At 39.9% G+C, this 18,453-nt stretch overlaps 1 protein-coding gene and 1 long non-coding RNA gene across 10 annotated transcripts in view; one reads left to right on the forward strand and one right to left on the reverse strand.

Annotated features, from left to right (window-relative positions):
- DEUP1 (deuterosome assembly protein 1) overlaps window positions 1–15,244 on the reverse strand; it is a 134,713-nt gene extending 119,469 nt beyond the window's left edge. For 5 of the 8 annotated variants that reach the window (XR_013523165.1, XM_035265259.3, XM_017977695.4 and 2 more), the window contains exons 1-3: window positions 14,446–14,646; window positions 13,406–13,478; window positions 317–460 (exon numbers count right to left, since the gene is read on the reverse strand). Coding sequence is in view for 7 of the 8 variants with exons in the window: in XM_035265259.3 (XP_035121150.1) it covers window positions 317–460; window positions 13,406–13,434 (173 nt within the window). In the remaining variant the exon portion in view is untranslated. Of the gene's footprint in view, window positions 1–316; window positions 461–13,405; window positions 13,479–14,445; window positions 14,647–15,119 lie in introns of those variants that run through there. The other 3 variants (XM_035265257.3, XM_035265260.3, XM_002754684.6) reach the window with 3 other exon arrangements.
- The window catches only part of LOC103796121 (uncharacterized), a 97,902-nt gene continuing 94,150 nt past the window's right edge, over window positions 14,702–18,453 (forward strand). For both annotated transcript variants that reach the window (XR_013523172.1, XR_623806.5), the window contains exons 1-2: window positions 14,702–14,913; window positions 15,795–15,869. This is a non-coding gene — a long non-coding RNA (uncharacterized LOC103796121). The remainder of the gene's footprint in view (window positions 14,914–15,794; window positions 15,870–18,453) is intronic.

Genomic DNA, 18,453 nt, shown 5'->3' on the forward strand with positions numbered 1-18,453 from the left:
CTAGTCTGCCTTGAAGCGAGGCATGGGCATGTAACAAAATCTGTCCAATGAAATATAAGTGGAAGGTGCCAAAAGTCTATTTAAAAGAGGGCTACGACAGATACTGTGGGTACCCTACACATCCCTGATGGCGACAACTTAAGGACTCATGCCTGTTTTTTTGTGTACAAAACTTTCATTCCTTTTCCTCAGTGCATTCTCTTGCTGCTAGAGTCCTCTTTGCTGCCTCTGTGACAGGTCAGAAGTGACGGAGAATTAAAGCCCTCCCTGGAGCAGCTTTGACAATGACTGTCAGTTATTGGTGTAAAATACTCACGTTTTCCTTGGCTGGGAGAACTCTTGGAGGGTGTGACTTGTGGTGGGTTCCAGAGATTCCCCATCAGGATTTGACTCAGTCACCCACAGTGGTAGCTGGTAATCTGCCTTTCCTGTTTCACTTCCAATTTCCATATGAAGTAGGCTGAAAAATTGTCCCCAAAGATAATCAGGCCCTAATCCTGTAAACTGCAAATGTTACTTAATTTGGAAAAAAAGTTCTTCACATAAGTTAAGAATCTTGAGATGGAGAAATTATCTTAATTATTTACATGGGCCCTGAGAGAGAAGCAGTGGGCGATTTGACATACAGAGAAAAAGAGGAGATGAGGACGAAGTAAAGAAAGATCTGAAGATGCTGGCCTTGAAGGTTGGAGTCCACATGTCAAGGAATGCAGGCAGTCACCGTAAGTTTGAAGAGACAAGGAAAAGATTCTCTCCTAGATCCTCTAGAGGGGGGCAGTCCTGCCAACACTTTGATTTTAGCCCAGCAATACTGATTTTGGACTTCTGGCCTCTTGAACTGCGAGTGAATAAATTTTGGTTGCTTTAGGCCACCAAATTTATGGTGATTTGTTACAGTAACCATAGGAAACTAATAAACCCCATCTTTAAGAGACAGGTCTCATTCTGTCACCCAGGCTAGCTCACAGTGGAGTAATCATAGGTCGCTGCAGCCTAGAACTTCTGCACTTTTAACAATAGTTGCTATAATCCTGTTACACTAAGCATTTTGTTTGAAACTCAGCAGACCCTCCTAGACCCAAGATATTACTATATATATGACTAATAGTAACCTCACTGTCTAAATACTTACAGTATCTCCCCATACCTACCATGAAGAGATTAGTTTCTCTTCATTAAGCTGATAAAGACATACCTCAGACTGGGAAGAAAAAGAGGTTTAATTGAACTTACAATTCCACATGGCTGGGGAGGCCTCAGAATCATGGTGGGAGGTGAAAGGCACTTCTTACATGATGGAGGCAAGAGAAAATGAGGAAGAAGCTCAAGTGATCCTTCTGCCTCAGCCTCCTGAGTAGCTGGGACTACAGGTGTGTGCCATCACACTCAGAATTTTTTTTTTTTTTTTTTTTGTAGAGACAGGGTCTTATTATAATGCTGAGTCTGGTCTCAAACTCCTGGTGCCAAGTGATCCGCTTGCCTTGGCCTTCCAAAGCACTGGGATTACAGGTGTGAGCCACCACACCCAGACTACACTGTATCTTCATATCCCAAATAAACAATGTATATCCAAATCCTTATCTCAGAACTGGCTTCTCTAGGAACCCAAAACAAGAATGCTCAAACCCAAAACAAGAACACTCTAGTTGTTTTTACCCACTGCCTTTTCTCCGCTTCCTTCTTGGAAGGCAGATGTGATGCTGGAGATAGTTCAGCTATCTTGAAACCATAAGGTGACCACAGCTATATGCAGCTGTATATACAGACAGCTTCACTTGGACATATAACAAACATCTTCACTTGGACATGTAACAGGCATCTCAAACCAAGCTTGCATTTTCTTCAATCTTCCTTATTATTATTTTTTGTTAGACGGAGTTTCGCTCTTGTTACCCAGGCTGGAGTGCAATGGCGCGATCTCGGCTCACCGCAACCTCCGCCTCCTGGGTTCAGGCAATTCTCCTGCCTCAGCCTCCTGAGTAGCCAGGATTACAGGCACGCGCCACCATGCCCAGCTAATTTTTTTTTTTTTTGTATTTTTAGTAGAGACGGGGTTTCACCATGTTGACCAAGATGGTCTCGATCTCTTGACCTCATGATCTACCCGCCTCGGCCTCCCAAAGTGCTGGGATTACAGGTGTGATCCACCGCGCCCGGCCAATCTTCCTTATTTAATAAATGACAGTTCTGTCCCTTCCAGATGTTAGGCCAAAAATCTTTGGACTATCCTTTCTTCATCATCTTCTCACACATTCCATATCCAATCCAGGATCTATAACATTGTCAGCTCTTTCATGAAAACAAACCCATTTGTCACCATGTCTATGTCTATTAACCTGATCCACTGTCATCTCCCACAGCTTAGCTTGTCTAGCTTTTCCACCTTAACCCTCCTATGGTCTATTCTTCCCATAGCAACTAGAACAAGGCTTTTAAAATATTGTCAGAAAATGTCACTCCTTCGCTCCCAGTCCTCCAGTGACTTCTATTCTACACAGTGAAATCTGAAGGCTTGACTAAAGTCTGCAAAGCCCTTCAGGACTTGGCACTATTTGGCTTTCTGAGGTCATCTAGAACTTTTCCCCTTGCTTCCTCCTCTCTAACTGGCCTCTTTCCTCTTCCTTGAAGACATCAATCATGTTCCTGTCACAGAGGCTTTGCTTTGCTGATTCCTCCACCTGGAATGCTGTTCCCCCAGATATCCAGATATCTACATCTCTCACTTTTTTTAGGTCTTTCTTCAAATGTCACCTAACCAGATTTACTCTGTAACTCTCCATTCTCACAACCTGATTACCTTTGCTTCATTGTGATTATTACCATCCCCCAACATAATATAGACTTATGTATTTGCTATAATCTTTTTCTCTCCAGTAGATTGTAAGCTCCAATGAGGTCTCTAATACTATTGTAGAGCCACAGTATCAGCTCTAAACTTCCCACCTCCAGAAAAATAGGAACCTTAATCTCCTTGGATATTATATTATGAACTTCTGGTTTTTATTTAAATTTTGTGCTTTAACAGACTTCTTCTGACAATGCTCCAGCAGGGGAATGGAATGCCACCTCATTACTGCCGGACAGTGGTGGAAGTTCAGGTTCTTGACTTGGCTTCTGCTGCCATTTGGAGGGAGGAACTCCTCATTACTGCTGGGTGGGGTGACAGTTCAGGCCCCCAGTAGCTCTGTGCTGATACTACCTTGGCTGGGAGGGGTAGGGCTACCTCATTACTTTTTCCCACATGGCCTCCTGACACTGTGTGAGGTGCGTTCCCTCATTATCATTAACACTCAAAGTGTCTTGCTTTCCTTTGCTATGATAAGTCTCCCATGGGGTTATTGGTAATTTGAGGCAAGATTTGGATATTCGTGAGTCCCTGGGCCACTGCACCAATTATGCCTGATATGCCACCTATTTCTAATATTGGAATTTGGATAGCCTCTATGGGTAATTTGACTAGCTGTCCTTTATGAGTCAGCTGTTTTGTTGATCCATCTTTTCTTTTCCTACTCTTGAACCATTTTAAGCAGTCTATAACTTTAGGATTTATAAGATTAGCATAAAAGTATTTGCATTTTTCCCTTTCTCCTTTTTAGAGAAAATTTGGAAACAATTTCATTGCATGGATTCTATAGTGCACCTAGCTCTGTGCTGCGCATGTTGTACTCTAGCATTTGTAGAGATTATAGATATAGTTACTCCACTGTACTATGGGTTGGCCAGTGGATGTCCCCAAAATGGCTATGCCATATATGTATGTGCTTTAATATGACAATGTGTGAAACATATTTCTGTCATTCTATAACACTTTCTATTATAAGAATCAATAACAACTTAATAATTGCTTTTAGAGGTAAAGGGGAATAATAGCCAAATGTACACTCTGATTTCAAGACACAATCTAAATAACATTAAAGGGTAAAAACAGTGAGTCTCAGTATGTTACCTTGGGAGAGTCCATAAAAGCACAGGGGTCTGCTTTGTCTCTGGCTGAAGCCATTCCTACATAACCATACGTTCTCCAATTAAAAGGACAAGTACTCAACACCCCAAGTGCATCTATAAAAATTATCCTAAATTCTTTTCATTTTTCACACCCTGCTTTCATACAACCTCATTTCTACCCGATTCTCAACGCTTGATTCACCCCTTCTCTAGTCTTTTGAAATTGGTATTTATATTTTATTTCCCTGTTGTTTGGCAGTTTATTGCCTTTAATAGGCTGTCATTTCAGTTCACTTATTCATTGAATAAATGTTGACTGAGCCTGGAGCACTGGTTCATGCCTGTAATTCTAGCACTTTGAGAGGCCAAAGCAGGAGGATTGCTTGAGTCCAGGAGTTTGAAACCAGACTGGGCAACACAGTGAGACCCTACCACTAGAAAAAAAGCAAAACAAAAAAATAGCCAGTCATGGTGGGGTGTACCTCCCAGCTACTCAGGAGGTTGAGGTGGAGAATTGCTTGAGCCCAGAAGGTTGACACTGCAGGGAGCCGAGATCACACCACTGCACTCCAGCCTGGGTGACAGAGCAAAACCTTGTCTCAAAAAAAAAGAAGTTGACTGCATATTTACCTGATGGCAGGCACTGTGCTTGTCCCTGTGGTGTGACAGAAGAGAAGACAAAACATTGCTGAACATAGCTGGGGCCCCTGCAATACGCTGGCCTGCAGTGTTGAAGGACTAACTTTTTAATGTTCTTATCACCACTGATACTTGTGTTGCTACTTCCCTTGCCAGCTTTTCTGTTTTAGTCTGTATTTCTCCTTTTCTTTCTGCTTCTTGAGATCAAGGAGGGTACAACTTTTACACTAACTGCTGTCCAATGAGACTGCTTCTTTCCATTGGGGAAAGAACTAACACACTCATCACATATCTGTACTATTCATGTTTTTAGCACTTCTCTGTGCTGCCCATGTTGTACCAGTGCTCTGATTAGAGGCTTACAAAGTTCCAGGTGGTTCCGAGGTGCCATACAACTAAGCACCACAGACAACAGGTCAGGTTAGGTGGGTATGCACCTGATGTACATATCTACATTCACACATATCAGATTTTAAAGAAAATATAACTTGTAACTTTTGTAAACATTTTCCTGTAAAAAGTATCTGCAAATTTATCCAACACAGTGGTACTTTTTCATCTTTCCTTAAAGTTACTAGCAGCTTGATTAGATCTCTTGTAGAAATCTTCTCTTCCTTTCCTTATTTCCTTCCTCCCTCTCTCTCCTTCCTAATCACTTTCCTTCTTTTGAAAATCATGCGTTCAATTCCTACAATCACTCAGCACTGCTAACATTTCAGAATCTACCTTCAAGTTTGACATATCAGGATTCTAACACAGATGTACTTTACTTTGTTTCTTCTTCAGAGATACAAGAAACTGGAAGAACTTGTCCAGTTCGATTACTCTGGGGAAGAATATATGTGTGTATGGGAGGGGGTAAATACAGTAAGAAGAGAGGGAGAGTAAGGGAGTACAGTCTGAACTAACCAGAATGCAAGGGAATTAACCAAATTTAAAAAGGATTTTCAATGTGTAAAAATAATATATTTCTATAATTTATTAAGGTACCAATATATTGACTTAAATCAGAAAAATCAAATTTTATTTTATAAACTGTAATTAAAACTGTATTTAACTCATTAAGAACTGGTAAGTAAAGTTACGATTCTGAATTAATATATCTCGGAGAGAAAGAACACCTGAAGGGTTAAGAAAGATGCACACATAGAAGAGTATAGTTTTAAAGGACCTTTTGAATCAGATATAAGAAGTTATTTAATATTCATCTGCCCTGGTTCTTTGAAAATATGACTTTCGTAGCAGATAAGAAGAATCTGGAGGATCACACAGCAGTATCTAATGCTTACGAAGCATTTGATAAGATTCTATGAATGAGATCAATGGCTAAGACATAAGTCACAGAATAAAAGGTAGAGTAAAAGATTCAGTAGAGAAAAATGAGACTTTTGGTTGAAGATGTATGAACACACGTTTTGTTCCCTCCCCAAATCCCACTAACACAAAGTATAGGGATATTTTTAACCTAGAAGGTTAAACCTACAAGGATAAAAATAACAGAAACTAGCAGTGGACAAAGCCAAGTAGCTAACCAACTAGGTACATCTGGAAGTAGCAGGTGAGAGTGAGCCTGAAAAAAGGAATGGCTAAGAAGGGGGTTGATTCCTGGATCTCCTCACTGGCATTAGACTCCAAGCACATTCTCTGAAGAAGCTAAAACAGAGAGGCTCTGGACTGGGGTTTGCGAACACCAGGTACAGTAGACGGCAGGGCCACTTACTGGAAACTGGGTGGGGGTTAGGTTAAGGTCAACAATGTAAGTCAGAATCCAGCCCCCTCCTCCTTTGCAGCCCCCAGAATGCTGGTATACTCTCCAGGCAGGAAATTCGAATTCTCTGGAATCTGATTAGCCTGAAACAAAAGACTGAAAGAGAGTAAGGTGAGGTCCTGCAAGGTCACTGCCTAGCTTGATGACCATGGAGTAAAGACCCCTGTCAACAAGCCCACTGATAGGGTTTGGCTTTGTGTCCCTAACCAAATCTTATGTTAAAATGTAAACCCAGTGTTGGAGGAGGGGCCTGGTGGGAGGTGACTGGATCACGGGGGTGAACTTCCCTCTTGTTATTCTTGTGGTAGTGAGTTCTCAGGAGATGCAGTTGTTTAAAAGTGTGTGGCACCTCCCCCCTTCTCTCTCTCCCTCCTCCTCTGGCCACATAAAACGTGCCTCCTTCCTCTTCGCCTTCTGCTATGATTGCAAGTTTTCTGAGGTCTCCCTAGCCATGCTTCCTGTACAGCCTGCGGAACAGTGAATCAATTAAACCTCTTTTCTTATAAATTATTTAGTCTCAGGTGATTCTTTATAGTAATGTGGGAACAGACTAATATATCTGCCCATGTGCACATGAACGTCCTACCAGCTTTCTATTACCACTTAATAGGAGCTTACCCTTAAACAGGAGCAAGCAGTCAGGAATCCCAGACATTTGAGGATAGCAGCTCATATGACATAAAAGGTGAGTCCAATACAAAGAGAAGGACATTTTTTGAGGAAAGGTATCTGGAAAGAAGAAAACTTTAAAACGTTTGTAATTCAGATACCAGAAAACTCCAGGGCAAACAAAATGTTGTGTGGGAAAGGAAAAGGAGTCACCGTATAATATATGGTTCAGAGGCAAGAGTACTTACAAAGGCTGTTTGCCCTTTAATTACTAAGCCTTTGATCCAACCAAAATTATGGTGTATTGGGAGTATAGAAGAATACAAAATGTGACTCTACGCATGTGTGTGAGTGTCTCGGAAACAAGGTGGTGGTAAGAATAAAAAATATCCATTGTGGAAGTTAGTAATGCATAAAACTGAAAAATCAAGAAGTAGCAATATAAGCATATTATTAGAGATATGGAAGTACATCACCCCCGAAATCAGCTAAAAGGATTAAAAGTGGTTGGCTCTGGGAGTGGAGAACTGGGAAGGGAACAGGAAATTGCTATGTTTTGGTAACAGGGATGAAGAAGCAAATGACTTTTTAAATTACATACATGTATAACTAAGAAAGATCTCAGTAAATGTTCTTTTCAGTTAGAAAATATATTTTAAAGAGGCAATCCATATATGTGCATCCACTTATGCAGGGAAAATGACATTCTACGAAACAACACTTCAGAATCCATATATTTTGGGACTCCATGAATGTGTTTCATTGATGTTAGCATTGCTTAATGAATTTATAAAACTCCTATTTAGAAATGGTCTTTAGAGATAAGTTTATTAAATGTAAGCTTTAATAATCTTAAATATATTAGACTGCATGTCACATTGGCTTGTGGCCATGCATAGCCCTTAGGGAGTTGAAGCTGCACCACAGTTGGTAGACAGATTTCTCTGAAAAAGCTAATTGATTTCACTTTTAGAGTAACAGAGGCTGGAAGAAAGGCTACGCTGAGGAGCAGTTGTAAGAGTCTGAGGAGAGGCACAGATTAGAGGATGTGGAGACTTACACCAGAGCCAAACCCATAGAATGACCAATAGGAGTATTTACAAGAAACAAATTGAGAGTTGCTTAGAAAACAAGTTGGAGTTGATAACTGAAATAAACCAACTAATATAAGAAGCAAAAGATAATTTCAAGCATTTCCAATTTGTATTTTAAAAACAGTTAAATACTGCATTGATAAAACAAAAGTGATTTACTACATAAAAGGAACAATTAAAAAATACAAAAAAGCAGTTCTTAGAAATAAAAACATGGTTGTCAAACCAAGAGGCAGTAAAGAACAATGTAATCATTGCTGAACTAAAAATGAGAAAACTAAAAAAATTCCTCCAGAATATAGAGCAAAAAAGATAAGGATGGAAATTATGAGAGAGAGAAAAAAAGACATTAACTCTAGGAGATAAGAATGAAACAAGATAGTGGAGAATTATTAATCAAAGGAATAGAATTTTTCACCAGGCTAAAGAGATCTTTAGCATAAATGTGCTTACCAAATGCTATATAGAATTCTTAAAAAAAGGATTACTACCTAGTAAGCTACCTTAGTGTATTTATAAACTTCAAGAATAGAGAGACAATACTATAAGCCTCCAGATATTAAAAAAATAAAAGAATCTGAATGAGAGAGAGAATAAAAGTAGCACTGGACTTTCCATCTGCAATACTCAGTGCTTCAAGATAAGATTAATGTTATGGAGTTCTTGTGTGAGAGTAAACGTAAGCCATTTTGGACACGTAAAAAATAAAGAAGTATATCACCCATGTTCATTTTTATAAAATGATGAACTAAGAACTTCAGCCAAATATAAAAATGTATCCAATTTAAAAATCAAGAACAGGGAAGGTTTTCTATACAAGTGACAGTCATAAGCAATGAAATCAAACTTACAGTTGTTTAAAAAGAATTTTTAAAGTAAAAGAAATAAAAGAAAATTAATAGCAATCAGGATTTAGAAATCCAGATTATTTCAACAGAAGCTTGGAAATAAGATAAGGAAATGGGGAAGCAAAGGCATTACTAAAGATCAAGTCTTACTGAGGCTGAGAGTAGTCAAAGTTAGTTAATACGTGGGTTGCCAAAATAGAAATACAAATTTAAAATGTTTATAAAAAATATAAATCAATAATTTATAAAATTGGATGTTGAACCTCCAAGGGAAAGAGAAGATAAAGATAACTAGATCCTCCTAGCAAACACTGGAAAAGCAGAAAGGGTCAAAAATGATATACTATTTATTATAAAATCCTTTTTGTAATGGAAAAGAGTCTTCAATTGAGGAATCTTTTTTGTTTGTTTGTTTTTGAGATGGAGTTTCATTCTTGTTGCCCAGGCTGGAGCATAATGGTGCCATCTTGGCTCTCCACAACCTCTGTCCCCCGGGTTCAAGGGATTCTCCTGTTTCAGCCTCCTGAGTAGCTGGGATTACAGGCATGTGCCGCCACACCCAGCTAATTTGTATTTTTAGTATAGACGGGGTTTCTCCATGTTCGTCAGGCTGGTCTTGAACTCCCGACCTCAGGTGATCTGCCCACCTCAAGTGATCCTCCCACCTTGGCCTCTCAAAGTGCTGGGATTGGTGTGAGCCACCATGCCCGGTCTCTATTTGTTAATCTAACCATATACTATGTATATGTGAAGACAAACTTGATATGACATTAAAAAGGCTGAAAACAAGGTGATGAACAAAGATATTAATGAAAGAAAGCAGGGATGGTAATATTAATATCAGGCAAGGTAGAATTAAATCAGAAAACATTACACTTGTGCTATATTTTATAATGTTAAATCATATAATATACTGAGAAAATCTATCCATAAACCTTGATACATTGTGCAACAGCAAACCGAAATATGTAAACCAAAAATTGTTAGTAATACAAGAAGGATTGGACAAACTACAGTCATGGTGAAGATCCTCCTTAGAATTTGGCAGATCAAATAAATATAAATTAATGTAACTGTACTTGAAAAACACAATTTAAACATAACAACAATGAAAATGTTTGATTATATAACTTTTTTAGCCTTTTTACTCAACCAAAAGAGAATGTACGTGTGTTTTCAAATACCCAAAGGGCATTAATAAAAGTTGATCCTTCAACAGACTACAAGAACAATCTTAGTGAAATCGACAGAGTCAAAATCATATAGTCCATATCTTATGATTATGGTAGTAGAAGGATTAGAAAGTAATAACAAAAAGATAACTTAATGCCCCTTGAAATTACATTTTCTAAATATCTCTTGAGTCAAAGAAGATATCAAATTTGAAATGACAGACTGTTTAGAAAATGATGGTGAGAACACTAACCCTATGGCAGGCAGCAAGCTGTACTCAGGAGGAACTTCAGCCTCACATGATTTTATTATTTAAAGAAATCATGACAATAACTGAAGCAAATTTTCAACTCATGAGAACAAGATAAAATAAACCATAAAAGGGCAGACTATTAAGTAAAAATTCATGAATAAGAAAACAAAAAGCAAAAGCTAGAGGTTTTCTTAAGAAGGCCAATAAAAGGGATCCCTTATTCATTCTATATTTATGTTCTGGAACACACTCTAACAACAATAGAACAAACATATAAATTGATTTTCAGTTACAAGGAGTTTAGATTATTATGGCACAAATACAAACACCTATAATTGGGAAAAATCATGGATAAATTGAAATCAAACCCTGTTATAACCATGATAGCCAAGAATATCGATTCACTCAACACTAAAAATGTTCTGTGGGAAAGCTCCCACCGTAAGTCTTGGCACTTTCTGCTCCTGCTCTGTGTAATCTTTTCCCCCAGATATAATCTCTGCTTGAATGTTGCCTTACCAAAGCATCTTTGTTTGACCACTCCATTCACACTCTATTTTTCTTATCCTTAGCCTGTTTTATTTTTCTTCATATCACTGTATGATACAAATGTATATGTTTATTATCTATCTTCTCCACTAAGGTATAGGCCCTTGAGAGACAGCTGCCTATTTTGTTCACTGCTACCCTCCTGGTGCCTAGACCAGTAAGGGGCTCGTGGGAGACTCTAAATAGGTATCTGTTGAAGGTAGGCTGCTCCACAAAACATTACTGTATATGTAGGTGGCATGGTTTGATAAGCTACACAACAAGTTCCTGATGATGAAGTTTTATTGTATTCATGATCTACATTTATACATACTTCTCAACAGCATGTGGGACTGAGGCAATGCCAACATGGGGTCTCCATGCTTTGGAGACCATGTGTCTGGCCCCATGTCTACTGTGATGAGTGGAATAGTACCTAAGGAAAACCTCTAGTAACTCTCATTAACTTGGGGTTTGTAATTACATCGTACCCAAACAAGTTCTACTGTTCCTTACTAAATTCTAAGTTCTCTTTTTTTTTTTTTTTTTGAGACGGAGTTTCGCTCTTGTTACCCAGGCTGGAGTGCAATGGCGCGATCTCGGCTCACCGTCACCTCCGCCTCCTGGGTTCAGGCAATTCTCCTGCCTCAGCCTCCTGAGTAGCTGGGATTACAAGCACGCGCCACCATGCCCAGCTAATTTTTTTTTTTTGTATTTTTAGTAGAGACAGGGTTTCACCATGTTGACCAAGATGGTCTCGATCTCTTGACCTCGTGATCCACCCGCCTCGGCCTCCCAAAGTGCTGGGATTACAGGCTTGAGCCACCGTGCCCGGCCAATTCTAAATTCTTTAAGAACAAGGTCTGTTTCTTAAATGACTCCATGGCCTTGGATTTGCAGGCATGAAGTGATATCTGGTAGCCAACCTTAGGCTCAAGACCATCAATCTGCATCTTAGCTCTTAGAGCCATCATCATACCAGGGACCCAACATATACTTAACCCAGAATCCTAACCTGGCTCTGCTATGGATACCAGGCAGACTGCTCCCTGCATCTCATTGCCATCCATTTCCAACGTACGAAGGAACACAGAGATTGGAGCCAGGCATATCTGAATCCAAATCCTACCTTCCCTACTAACCTGGTATATATTCTAGGATGAGCTCCTGCTTTGTCTTTCTACCTTTCTGAGTGTCAGTGTGGTAGAGGTTGCTAGTTGCTCACCAATATCCATTCTTCTTCCTTTGTTCTAGAACTTCTAAGTTATGGCTGCCTGGTTAGAGACCATATTTCCCAGCCTTTCTTGCTGCTAGTTGTTACTCTGGGATTAAGTTCTGGCCAATGGAAAATGAACAGAAGTGAGACCTGCCATTTCCATATCATACTCCTAAAAGGAAAGGTCTTACTCTCCACTTGCCCTTCTCCTTCCCTCTGGAAGGAGCACAGTCATGATGGCAGAGCACACTTACGATGGTGGGAGCTGAAACAACCACTTTGGTCCTAGAGATGGAAATTATTAGTGAAGATGCCAGAGTTGCTAAACCAATCCTGGTCTGCATATCTCGGGCGAGCACAGCACCCAAGACAACAATATGAAACAGAAATAATCTTTAATCTTATTTAAGCCACTGTTTTTGGAGTCTGTTTGTTATAAGAGCTTAGACTGTAATATACTTACTTTTCTTAGTTGTAAAATAAGAGTAATACCTGACTGGGCTGTTGTAAGAAGGAGTATGCAGTAGGAGCTAAAAAGTGATAGGAATGATTATTGTCCAAACTTTGCAGCTTTCCTTCAGCCTGACATCAAAGTCATGGTCTGGGCAGAATCTCTGAAAGTGAGACACCTGAAGTGGTTGTGGTTAGTGCCAAAGTCAGTCACAGTCAAGATGAGGCACTATACAACTACCTCTTCATCCTCTCATCTCCCAAACTCTATGTTCAGCCAGTGGTCAGTTGACTAGTGAAATAACAGGAAAAGAAAACTGTGATGCTGGTAGCAGGTAAACAGTTAGGACAGATATTTGTAAACAGGAATTTGATTTTCTACAATGACAAATGCTATACAAATTTTATTCCTCATCTCTTCGTGAAACTTTTGGTAAAATATTTACTTCTTGTTGATGTTTTTATGGAGTTGGATCTATTCTGAGGCTATGTTTAAGTGTTGAGTTCAGCCTTAATGGACAAGAATAGAGGGAAACTTGAGATACTCAATGCAGCAAAAAAAGGAACAAGCTGGCGAAGAGGCTGCATTGTGGTAATATAAGAGCACATAAGGCCTGCCTTGGTATCCATCACCCTTAGACATCAGACAGTCACTAAAAGTTGGAAAACTGATTTTTGAGTGCAGATCTGTAGTGTCAAAATCAGAAAGACTCACATTATAATCCTTGATTACAGTCACTTGGTATTTCCTCTCATCCGCCTCACCGAAAACAATTGGCATATCCTTCTATTAACAGTAAATTCCAAAATTCATGTGTTCTCAGGAAGTTTTTGGCATAGTTAAGTATGCACTTATTTAAACAGAAATTTCCCAGCACTTACCCCATTGTATTATGGGCTTGGTTCTCCATGTCAAGAAACTGCTACATCTGGTTTATATTTCTTGATTTTTAACCTGTTGGAGGAAAATGACACAAATTCCTAAAATGTTTATATTCATTAACCTATAAAACATAAAAATGTTCCTACTGCAAAAACCACTTAGTATGAGTTTTTCTGTATAGTAGTAGCTCTTGGTCCTAAAAAATATAGAAACTTGAATTTGTTTTGTGGAGTTTTTTGTTTGTTTGTTTTTTGAGAACGTGTCTCGCTCTGTCGCCCAGGCTGGAGTGCAGTGGCGTAATCTTTGCTCACTGCAACCTCCTCCTGGGTTCAAGCAATTCTCCTGCCTCAGCCTCCTGAATAGCTGGAATTAAAGGCGCACGCCACCACACCCGGCTAATTTTAGGGACGTTAGTACTTGCCTAAAGTTAAAATTTTTAAAAAAGTTTTTCACGGTAACAAAATTTTAGCTAAAAAATATTCTATGACGATAATTGGAGAAAGTATTGAAAACTCCTCTGAATCACTGAATAAAAGTTAATTAAAAAGGATTCAAGGGAGTAGAAAGAGGAGGAAGATTCAGACTCACAACACTTCCAAATCGAAGAGTTTAAGCGAGACCCAGGAATTGTGTGCGGGGCAGACTGGAGACGAGCAGGGATGGTGAAAAAAAAACTTGACCAGAACGAGCAGACGAATAAATGGTTTTGTAGGTTCTCAAATCCCTCACTTAAACGTCAGGGAAACTGAGGCACAGACAAGTTAAGTGACTTGCCCAAGGCCACACGACTAGAGCCCAGGCCTTCTAACCTAGGGCGCAGCTCTGCTCTGCATTTCCAAGGGCGGGCCTCCCCTCCCAGCCTCTGTTTCCCCGCCACGCGCCCCGACGGGACCCGCGCTCAGTTCAAGCCCAGCCTCCTGCAGAGCAGCCGCCCTTTTCGGGGCCCCCCTGTCCCGCTGGATATCCCGCGCCAGCCCGGCTGAAGGGAGAGGGTGAGGTTCAAGGGCGAGGAAGGGCCGGGGAAGCTCAGAGCCATTACCTGCGCTGCACCGCACCGCGCCGCGCTTGCCCGAGAGGTCTGAGGCCCGGGGCGCAGGACCGCGTAGGTCACCTCCCGCCCGGCCAGGCCCGCCCCAAGGGGGCCCGCCACCCGCCGCCGAGCTCCCGCCGCCTAGGCCCTCCAGCCGCGCGGCCCTCTAGGCTGTTGGGGCTCTCCCTCCCAGCGCGCCGCGCCGCCGCTGGTTGCCATGGGGACGTCGCGGGCAAACTCGCGGCTGTCGGGGTGGGGGAAGGGCGAGGCGGCGGCGGACGCGGCCCTTGCGGGGGCTCCTCGGCTGCCTCCAACCTCGCCCCGCGCCAGCGCGACCTCGCTATCCCGCAGTTATGTGTCCAGTGTCCCCTGTATTCTGGGATTTTCTTCTTTGTAGTCCCACTGCTACCCCAGGGCCCAGCACCCAGCTGCAGCCCGAAATACTTGTTGACTTAATGAAACAAGGCGATCACAAAGGTACTGTAGACCGCTGGGGAGTTGTCAGCCAGGTTCTTTAAATCCCCTTGGCCCTCTTTCCTCTTACTCAAATTTGAAGTGGTATGAAAAAGAAACGTGGGGTAAAGAGAACTGATTTCCTTTCCGTTCACCCGACTGTCTTCCAGCTGGGAGGAGCTGGATTTCACTGCTCAGTCCCTGGTTTCTGTGGTGACTCCAGCTTGTACCTGGCTTTCCCGTCACCTATGATGGGTTCTTAGAAAACTGCCAGTCAGGCGAGCGGGACAGTGTTGCCTCCCTTCAGGGAGAAGGGAATGAATGGCTTCTAAGTGGAGAAGCTGGAACGAAACTCAGTGGGACTGATTCCAAATTCCTTCCTTTTCCCACCAAATTCCAAGAGTCATTGATGACAAATTTCTCTCTTCATTTCATAGAGGAAATGATAGGAAAGAATATATGTTTTCCAACTGACACCTTGAGTGATCTGTTTTAAGCACTTGAATTTTGTGTTTGATTTATTTTAGCCACAGAAGTCCTTCCTAATACATGGAGTTGACTACTTTTTATTCTTAAAGTCTTTTATTTGCACTCTACTTTCATCACTTTAACGCTCATTTTCTACTTTAATATTCTATCAATTTAATGCTCACCCACATCCCTCCACCCAGGTTCCCTCTGGATTTTATAAAACCATTATGCTGTTTCTTGACAAATTGAGCTTCACAGATGAATAGAGTAACCTGGGATATTAGTTCTAATAAGTGTTTCATAGCTCTCATGTTTGCATGAAGAGAGTGATCATGCCATTTTAACCTGAAACTTTTCATTATTCTGAAAACTCTTAGTTATATTTTTTATTCTTGTCTGAATTGACTGGGTCAATGTATTTTTTCTAACCCAAGGAAGGGAAAATGGAACAAGGAATGAAATTTAGTGAAATCTCAGATGCCCAAGATCACTAAGGCTATGTAACATTGGTAAGTACCTCCATGTTCATTATTACTTTAGAGGTTCAGAAATACCCTATACACTTAGCAAGTGTGTCAGATGTTATTAATAGCTCCTTTCAGAAGATTAGAAAACCCAGGCTTAGAGAGAATGAAGGATATGTCCATGGATTTGTCCATCTACTTGCACTTGAAATGGATGATTCATTGAGACATGAACCTAGATCATCTTACTCCAAATCCAGTGTTCTCCAAACATTAAGATTGAGTTGGTTTCTTTAGCAGCCAGGATCTTCCTTAGTAAACCGTAGGTTTCATGTTTTTACACAGAAGAGAGGTGCAGGGGAAGGCTTGTGAAAACGTGTGATAAGACACATGCTATAATGGATTTTAGGAAAATTTAAATATAGAATAGGAACACCCCATTCAATTGAATACAAATAAAGGTTTTCATTTCAGGATGAGAGTTAAGATTTTAAATGCAAATACCTGTCCCCTACCCTACTAGTAAGAAGTAACTGTGAAGACTTGAATTAACCCTGAAATGTCTTTATTATTAGATATTTTCAGGTAAGTTTGTTTTGAAAGGGATGAGAACAGGAAGGCCCCAGTCTAAAGGACAGGACGAGTGTGGCCAGGTGCAAAGCTTTCTAAACAGGGCTAGTGAGAGGTGACAAGAGAACTTAGTGATGAAAGAAAATTGGAGAACATGGCAAAGTGACGATAAGATAAAATATAACCAGAAATGGTCAAAGGAGAATATAGTGGGAATAAATGGATGAAGAATAAGGATGACCTATGCCAGAAAAGCTAAGAAAGCAATTACAGGAAATAAATAATAATCACAGCAATAGTCTAAATCTTTAAAATTGAAAAACCTTCATAACAAAATCATTTCATGGGAAAATGTATAATGGCAATATAGTAAATGAATGTGCAACTTTAACATATGTGTGATTATATAACGTAACTTGATGTTTCTATCAACAAGGAAATATTTATTTTTATATTTTTTAAAAAGCAAGTTCACAAATTATGTATATATATATACAATATATAATTTGAAAAACTAAGTATATCCTTATGCATAGAACGTATTTACAAATTTTTTTTAAACAATTATAATCAAATAATGAGCTTCGCCCCCTGTTACATCAATGGTGATATTCGAGTCTTACAGAAGCCTGAATCCTGTTGTGAACTGTGCATGCCAGGGATCAAGTTTGCACACTCCTTATGAGAATCTAATGCCTGATGATCTGAGGTGGAACACTTGTATCCTGAAACCATATCCCCGGGTGCCAAAAAGGTTGGGGACTGCTGACCTAACCTCTTGATTTTATGTGAAGAAACTCAGATCCAAAGAGTTATAATTATGATTAGTTTCATTGTTAGTTAATTGCAAAAATTTTCAAAGGGATTTTCTGGGGATGCTTAATACACATTCTAGTTGAGAAAATAACCATTTGGTAGGAAGATACTCAGTATTTAGAACCAAGATCACCTAGAACAGCATTATCCAATGGAAATATAATGCAAGCCACTTGTATAATTTTAAATATTCTAGTAGTCAAATTTTAAAAAGAAAAAAACAGATGAAGTTAATTTTGATAATATATTTATTTCATCTAATATATTTAAAATATTTTAATACCTAGTCAGTATAAAAATTATTGAGATATTTTACATATTTTTTCATATTAAGTCTTTAAAATGTGATGCATAATTTTTACTTAAAGCTTAATCAGTTCATTCTGGCCATATGTAGGTGCTTCATAGTCACACATGACTGGGGCTGTCATATTGGACAGGGAAGCTGGAGAATATGGGTGCCTGGTCAATGTCCTAAAGTCCTTCATTAAAATGTGAAGGGCCATGCAAAGAGAGAGATTCTTAATTGTTTGGCTGTGATTTGAGAGAGATTTTGAAAGTGTCCTCGTTACCAGTCTGCTCTGGGCTGGAAGAGGCATTAGACATCTGAAGAGAAATGCATAAATGTGAGCCCTTAGCCAGGCAGCATGAGGTCTTTCACTGTGTCATGCCTGCTAGACCTGTCAATCATCACTATCAGGGCTGCTTCTCCTCCTGATGGGAATTTAGAAGCACCAGGTCTCACTTGAGGTTCAGAAAACAAAGCCAAATTCTTTGAAAAATGGCTATCATGATTTTTAAAATTCTCTACTTTTACTTTTTATGGACCCTTAGTGTTTTGACACTGTGGTTTTTAAAATGTCATTCTCTTTTGGATATTAAGGGGAACTGAAGGAGAAAGATTTTTGTATAGTCATGGGCTAAAGTTTTAAAGATGTAATACTTATTTCCTGGAGCCAGTCATGGCTAGGACAGTGTTGAAGTGAAAGGCCCTTAGTAGGAAAAACAAACTTGTAACCAGAGAAGAAAGTTGGGTCTGTCTGCTTAATGATCTCTTTTCACTTGAGTCAACTTCTTCTGTGAGCTCAACTCTGCAGAAACCTTTTAGGTCCCTAGCTAATATGATAGTGAGAAATTATTGGGTCAAAATCCAGGAAAAGACATGAACCTAGAGAAGTGAGCCCAGCACTAAGGCTGCTTTTGAAGGCATTTGATGCTCTGGAAGAAACAGCTGCAAAACTGA

The sequence above is a fragment of the Callithrix jacchus genome, chromosome 10 (assembly GCF_049354715.1).
Source record: "Callithrix jacchus isolate 240 chromosome 10, calJac240_pri, whole genome shotgun sequence".
Taxonomy (NCBI): Eukaryota; Metazoa; Chordata; class Mammalia; order Primates; family Cebidae; genus Callithrix; species Callithrix jacchus.